The 8,350-nt window shown below is 39.5% G+C and overlaps 1 protein-coding gene across 1 annotated transcript; it reads right to left on the minus strand.

Moving 5' to 3' along the window:
• Nucleotides 1-252: 252 nt before the first annotated feature.
• Nucleotides 253-4,751, minus strand: LOC100378254 (tubulin alpha-1A chain-like). Its single transcript, XM_085507055.1, has 3 exons — nucleotides 4,617-4,751; nucleotides 1,628-1,850; nucleotides 253-1,536 (listed from the first exon to the last, which is right to left on the minus strand). The coding sequence occupies exons 1-3, from the start codon at nucleotides 4,617-4,619 to the stop codon at nucleotides 407-409; spliced, it is 1,356 nt and encodes a 451-aa protein (XP_085363181.1). The 5' UTR covers nucleotides 4,620-4,751; the 3' UTR covers nucleotides 253-406.
• Nucleotides 4,752-8,350: the final 3,599 nt, after the last annotated feature.

The following is an 8,350-nucleotide window of genomic DNA, read 5'->3' on the forward strand; positions in this document are numbered from 1 at the left end:
GCTCGATCGTTTTCGCTATATTTCGAATTTCGACAAATAAATTGAATGTTTGCAGAAACTTTTGTGGAGTTGGTTTGTACTATATGATATTATTTCCCGGGGCACTGCGAAGGGGTAACACAGACGCGATGATTTTTTTTTTAATTCAGAAAGGTAATTAGCGAGAGAGAAGAAAAAAATTATTGCCAAACCGCAACTTTAAGAGATTGTGTGAGGTTTTATTTTTCAAAGAGAAAGAAAAGGTGTCACGGGTGTTTTCAACGCCTATTTATTGCAACAAACAAAAGCAGCCATCAATGGAACAAAGACAACGAGTAAGTGTATAATATCGTGAAAGAATTTTTGCACCAAAACAGTCAAGGCAATTTTCACTGCTTCATTTTCACATATCTTTAAAATATTATATTTAATATTCCTCTCCCTCTTCCTCCCCTTCCCCTTCAGCTGAGTCGACGCCAACTTCCTCGTAATCCTTCTCCAAAGCTGCCAGATCTTCACGCGCCTCGGAGAATTCACCTTCCTCCATACCTTCACCGACATACCAGTGGACGAAAGCACGCTTAGCGTACATCAAGTCGAATTTGTGGTCGAGACGAGCCCAGGCCTCGGCGATGGCTGTGGTGTTGCTCAACATGCAGACGGCGCGTTGTACTTTAGCCAAGTCACCACCGGGAACAACGGTTGGTGGTTGGTAGTTGATACCAACTTTGAAACCAGTTGGGCACCAGTCGACAAACTGGATTGTACGTTTGGTCTTGATCGTAGCGATGGCTGCGTTGACATCTTTTGGTACGACATCCCCACGGAATAAAAGACAGCAAGCCATGTACTTGCCGTGACGTGGATCGCATTTCACCATCTGGTTGGCTGGCTCGAAGCAGGCGTTGGTGATCTCAGAAACGGACAACTGCTCGTGGTAGGCCTTCTCAGCAGAAATCACAGGGGCATATGTAGCCAACGGGAAGTGAATACGTGGATAGGGTACTAAATTGGTCTGAAACTCAGTCAAATCGACATTAAGGGCGCCATCAAAACGCAGGGAAGCAGTAATGGAAGAGACGATTTGACCAATCAGACGGTTGAGATTGGTGTAGGTTGGACGTTCTATGTCCAAATTCCGACGACATATATCGTAGATGGCCTCGTTGTCGACCATGAAAGCACAGTCTGAATGCTCCAGGGTTGTGTGGGTTGTCAGGATTGAATTATATGGTTCGACAACCGCTGTCGACACTTGTGGGGCTGGATAGACGGCAAACTCAAGCTTCGACTTCTTGCCATAGTCAACAGACAGACGTTCCATCAAAAGCGAAGTAAAACCGGACCCAGTGCCACCACCGAAGCTGTGGAAGACTAAGAACCCTTGTAAACCGGTACACTGGTCAGCTAGTTTTCGTACTCTGTCCAACACCAGATCGATGATTTCTTTCCCAATGGTGTAGTGGCCACGTGCGTAGTTGTTGGCGGCATCTTCTTTACCAGTGATCAGTTGTTCTGGGTGGAACAGTTGACGGTATGTACCAGTCCGTACTTCATCTGTTGATGAATTTTAGAACAACAATAAATATCTTTCTGCGTATGTTTTTAATATGCAGAATATATTTTATAAAATATAAGTACTACCTACCCACTACTGTAGGTTCCAGATCTACAAACACTGCACGTGGCACGTGTTTCCCAGCTCCAGTCTCACTGAAGAAAGTATTGAAAGAATCGTCACCGCCACCAATGGTCTTGTCACTTGGCATCTGGCCATCAGGCTGGATACCGTGTTCCAGACAGTACAATTCCCAGCACGCATTGCCGATTTGGACACCAGCCTGTCCGACGTGGATTGATATACATTCACGCTGTGAAAGAAGGAAACACATCATCATAATTTCGGGTACTGAAATTTGCCATTGAATATTTGATCATTAAAATGAAAGTGGTGAATTTAAACAAGTAATTGACGGACACTTTTTTAATATTACCTCATATTATATTATCCAATTCAATTTTTACCGACATGATCAGTGATGTCAGATGGTCGTTTTAGACATGCATTTTAAAGATACAACACGGACCACGAGCGGATTTAGGGGGAGGCGCGCCCTCCTTCAGCCCGCAAAAAAAAAGACAAATCAATTGACAGACCCAGCCCACGTCAATAGAAGCGCCTCCTTACCGAATTTCTGGATCCGCCAGTGTGGACGAGAACATTGTTGTTTGTTACTATTTGGCGATGAATATATTGAATTATTTATTTATCTTGAACTATAAACGTCGTTATTGCATCACGGAGCTGAGTATTCGCTCAATGCGCATGTGTACTGACTGTTTTAGTACAGTAACTGCGCATGCGTATTAGTGTTTTTTTATACATTGTGCTGCGAACGATGCATCTTTATTTGACCATGAATCATAATCCAATCTGGTCATCAACATGCAGTATCAAACAACAATATTTCGTCCATATTACATCTTTAGATGGCGTCGGTTGCGTTCGTCAAATAATGGGTTCCATAAGAACGAGATTGTTGATCACATTTATCATAATGAAATGCACACACATCCGCACAACAATTTCGAGTGTTGCGCAGATTAGCAAGAGTGTATGAGCAAAGAGACGGTACCAACATTCATATAAAAGTCAATTGCTATCTGCTGCGTATTCTTTACCCTACGTTAGGCCAGACTTTTTTTATTCCTTGTTTCTCGAATTTTCATAAGGCAATTTTTTGAGGAGGGCGGAAAATAAATAAAATTAATTCTTTTTTGCCATTAGATTTGTGTAATTCTCAAAGAATTGTAAGTGCACTTACAAGTCGGCAGGCGCGAGAAATTACGCTGAAATAAAATTTTATTTTTATTTCATTTTCGGCTCCTGTTCATTCGGCGGGTTCGCGAAACAAGGGATAATAAAAGTCTGGCCTTAGCACTGCGTGCAATTCTCCCAGATCCCAACTCGCACGCGTACTTGCTGGAGGGGCGCGGTGAGTTGTGGGAAAATAGTACGTTCATCAATCTAAATTTGGCGTACGTGTGGCGCCACGACCATCGCGCGCTAAAGCGCCAAAATCGTCACGCAGCGCATTAGAGTCTTCACGCAGGCGCCACTGTCGTCAAGCAGCGCGCGTTTGAACTTTATGTTGTGACGACTGTGGGGATTCAATGTGCCAGTAATCCTGATAAGAATTTAGAATACAGAAATTGAATTGCATGAAAACCAGTCAGTTTCTATGTATACACTAAAGAGTTTAAAATCACCATGAAAACGACAATGAAACCGTAGTTGTCGATTACGTAATCTATCGACTGTGTTAATTATTTATATATAATTACGATGTAATTAGTTCATTTAATTGCTTGTTCTTAATTTCTAAGCATTTCGCTGTTTTTTGCAACTCTACTCTCTTCTGTCTGGAAATTTCCTTTTCTAATTCCCTCTCGGGGCCTCAAACGGAGATTCCTCATTCGAATCTCGGTAATATATTTGGTGAACACATACATTAGTAATGCTGAAACGGAAAGGCTTTGACTAAAACTGCAAGCTCGTGTATCCTGTCGTAGAATAAGGTTCCCGTTGTCATGACATCAGTAAATGTTACACGGGTCAATATTATGTGCACCACCATCATTCAGTAATATTATTTTCATAATGAGCAGGTGGAACCCGGTTTCCGGGGGAAATCTGAAACCGGCTCAATAACATGTTTCGGGATAGTATTATTTGTTATTATCAGTTAGAACGTGTTTTCGTCTATGTGCGCTTTGATATGTTAAGATGTACGGTAAATTTATCGTCAGGAGTTAACGTTCAATTAATTCTAAGCATAGTAATTCACGTTTATTGTTCAGATAATTTCACTTTTGTGAAAGCTTTCTAAAATGTACACATTTATTAATATTTAATACGAATAATTCGAGTTTGCGTACATCGACAAATTATGCATCGCATTATTTTAAGTAGGTGTATTCCTGAATTTAAAATGATCTGTATGCTTCATATAATGGAATGAATAATCGACAGATCCGTGTGCATTTCCCGACCTGTTTCGCTTCCGTGCTGCGCAGCGCCTAAGTGTTAAACACGCAACCTTTACCGATTAGCTATAGTCGGTTCAGAAACAATATCGCAATAGAAAATTTATACTGAAGACGTGCACATTTATATAATATATCACGTGATTGGATTTATCGCTATTAAAGGTCAAGTAATCAATCAATACAATCATGCGAGCAATCAATTCTAATTAAGATTATTCATATTATATTACCTGCTACCGTTACCGATTATTGCCGTCACAAATTTATTTCGAAAAATAGTAAAATACAATTAAAAACAGCTGACGTAATACACACGTGTATGCAAACGCGGGTTAGTAGAATAAATTGAAGTATAAATCAGCCCCACCCATGTGCGTACGTTTAATTTATGCAACCTACCCCGATCGATGCGGGAATGAGTCATACTTAATGGCAGTACGTTTATCACTATCAACTGTGACACCGACCGAGCTCTCACAATAACCACGCACGTGAAACAAATGAATATAGCAACCAATAGTTGGAGGAAACAAACTTGTTAAACTACTTCTGAAAAAAATAGGAAAATAAGTTGAAATATTACTCACCATTTTCGATAATGATGTAAAAATGTATTCTGTGTGTGTACGGTAGGTCTTGGAAGAATAAGCTCACGGTGGACGTAATCGAGTCGATTGTGAGAGCATTAACTGTTCGTCTTTACGAACGGTCCTCGTACTTATACTGCCGTTGTTATCAGGGAAACGGCGGGGAAACGGATGCGCATCAATATGGTTGACGTTGCTGATTGGTTAAGTCAAATATGGGCCGAACCATTTCAGTTTCACTACACCGCAGTCATAAATAGCCTCGTGGTCGATAATAATAAGATGTAACATTTTCGATGTATTTTTTACCGGTATTAGCTTTTATCTTGATTGCTGCCAAATGATCGGATTCATATGTTGAAATGTTGATATAAAATACAAAAGACATCCACTTTGTGCTGCTACGCCAACTGTGAACTCCGCTCTCTTTGTGTACGGTAGATGGCAATATGTACTAGGTATACCTAATCAAATTTCAAAACGATAGCATTTTTCTCGTTTGACGTTTGATCCCTGTGCAATCCACATTTCTATAATACTACTGCGTTTGATTATTATCCTTCTGCTTTTCTGATTATTTGAAAGTCTACGAAAAATCGATCAATTTGACATGATTGTATAAATAAATACATCGTCCATCATTTGAGCTGTGGAAAAGAAGATTCGGAGGGGGGGGGCGGTAAATATACTAGCATCATTTATGTTTAAACTGCTTTTAGAAACACGCCGACCTATTACCAAATACAATGCATATGCTGGACACATATCCTGTCCCGTGAAGTCATTATTATTTCATACGCGTTTCCAACAAACCGGCGTTTACATGGGGCCGGCAAGGATTTACTACGAGGTTTTTTTTCCACACGCGTCCCACGCTGAGTCTAAGTATATCAGTAGCCGGTGAATGCATTCAATTTCCAGGTACAGCCATAGACCCTCTAAAAGAGGGTCTATGGTACAGCTTAGCATTGCGTATGATTTCAATATACAAGAGACGATAATCGTAACCCGGGAAAAAAGGGTTAACGATTTAATTTACTTATTATTTTGTAAGACCAGATCCAGGGTTTTTATTCATAGTTTTGTGATTAACCTTCAGAAATTTCTATTGCGGAGAATTCAATATTTTACTACACCAACATAATTAGAAAACGTCGCGGTTTTTGTTTTTTTGAATAAATATAATTTGATAGAATGCGAAATAAACCTAACAGTCTAACCTTGCACGTATAATGACGTAATTTATTTCGACATCGGAGTCACATATTCCACCCCTAATCTAAAGCCATATAATTCAGCTAAACATCACACGATTTGTGATTAGGTCACGTAGGCTGACGTCACATATGACATCATGTCTGGATTGTTAATGACACGAGAGTAATCTTGTATGTAAATCGAGATTTTGCCCTTATTCTTCAGTTAATCAGAATGTAGTGTACTCTCAGGGTGTTTTACGACATATTGATCCCAGGGCGAATATAGGGTCGACACACAGCAAAATGAGTATGAGTTTGTTGTGAGAGTGTTTCGCAGATTGAAACTTCAGACAGAATTTCGTTATCCGTTTAACAATCGAAAGATTGTTTGTCCATACGCATGTGCAGTTATAGGTGTGTTATTTACAGCTTCGGTATATCGAACGAAGTTATCAACGAATCAGCTAATTGCATATACAGATAATAAGTTCAATAACATTTCATAATAATCTAAGAGCCAAATATGTATCATATTTTTTATGAAGAGGCAACAGTAGAGAAGCGCTTATTCTTGTTACAGTTTATCAATCCACTGTATTCATATATTTTTCTCTCTGAAAATAAACGTCCAGTGTAGTGGACAGCAAATAATGTTAAATTTAGACTTCGTGCTGTCTTTTTGTAATTTTGCTACTACCTAATGTATACATTTGGGAAAGTATGGCTTATAATTGTAGTATGACTAAATTAGTCTCTTATTATAACATTCGAATGAATGAATGGATGGAGGAAATAAGAAAATGTTATTTTGATATTGCATAGAGATGCCCACATTATGCAAAACGTGGTGAAGTGTTGCTGTAATTAACTAAATGTAATTGGCTAAATGATAGCTTAGGAGCGAAAGAGCAGTGGTACTTCTGTCTGTTTGCACCCACTGTCACGGTTTTCTTGAGTAACGTAACCACGATATTTGAAATAGTGGACGCGGCAGGGAATGGGACAATATGAAGCAACAACATGTATCGTTAATCCTTCATTTTCAAAGACATCTCGGCAGGCATTTGTGTATACGGTCTACGTATTTCCGATATCTGCACAGTCTTCCGATCTAACGCGTCAAATTCAATTTATGAATATTCAGCAGCGGACCAAATAAGATGCAACGTAGATTCCTGTTATCATTACGGCGGTCGTGTCCAACTTGAGGGGGCGCTGTTCTAGTGAAATCCTGTTTTTGACGTTCACAAATGTGCAATGATGGCATTTATTTTGAGCACAATTATTTTAGATGAAAATGTGTAATTTGCCATTTTAGAACGCATTCCAAGATGTAAGTTGTATTCGGAGCATTGACTACGCGATATATTGCTTTTACCTAATTTGTTCTTATTATTTCTTCAAATTGTGTCGTCGTCGAAGGATATAAAACCCGATGTTGTGCCCAGAGCCTTCAAGTTGATACACCGTGTGACGCTTGTACGATCTCTGTGTAGTGTTCGCTCACCAATGGTGGTCTGAGGTTTACCAGATAGCAATAAACGTACGACGACTGGCAGTTTCAACGACAGAGGGCGATAGGCTACAGCACGTAAACAGTCGACTCCTTGATAGCCTGACACGTAGGCCTGAGTAGGCGAGTAGGACGCAGGTAACCATCTCCTACCCATAGGTCTTTGCGCTTTACGCAATATAAGTAACGCGTATCGAACTGTGCGGAGTTGTGTATTTGTGCTCAAACTTGTGAATTGAGACGAGAGAATTACAAGTCATACTAATTTCAAAGGTTATCTAGGTAGATCGCCCACAATGTTTTGCTATGAAATATATGCAGTGTAGTCCGTCACTCGACTGTTTGAGTTAACCGTCAAAAACACTACATTTTCTCGAGAAACCCACCTGAAGGCACAATCATAAATGCACTTGGCCAACATATGTGAATTATACCGGTTTTACAACGCGATGCAATTCCTAGCATGTAATGTAAAGTACTTCCTTTTCGCCGAATAGATGAATCAGTTAAAATACTTTTTTCTCCTATATTTCACATTCAACTCATTAAAAATCATTGAAAATAAAATTTATACGAAACAGCCAAAACGTCGTTTTAGCGAATATTAAATCCACCTAAAGTAAAGTATCCTAAAGCATTTTAAACGGTGCCGTTTTATTGATTATGCAAAATAAAACCTCGAGTTTTTTTTTCTTTAAATGGCGGACTGTGTCAGGTTTCACAATCTCACGTATATCATTGTGGTTGATTCAACTTCGTTTTTGAAAAATGTATACGATGATACTGTTAACCGAATGGTCGTTAAATGTATGTGTCCAACTCATCGGTACATGATATCTTGACTTCAAGTGCTAAATTTGCATACTTTTCATATTTTAACACGACGATTCACAAATCGCTCAGGTTTAAAGGGGGGTGTCGTCACCTGCGCATGCGTCAGATAGCCATATCGTGTCATTGTTTACAAACAAGCGTCTGCCCATGACCCTTTGCGTTTTTAGTAGTGTGTTGTTATCATCGCT

This window comes from Saccoglossus kowalevskii, chromosome 13 (genome assembly GCF_978046115.1).
Source record: "Saccoglossus kowalevskii chromosome 13, keSacKowa6.1, whole genome shotgun sequence".
Taxonomy (NCBI): Eukaryota; Metazoa; Hemichordata; class Enteropneusta; family Harrimaniidae; genus Saccoglossus; species Saccoglossus kowalevskii.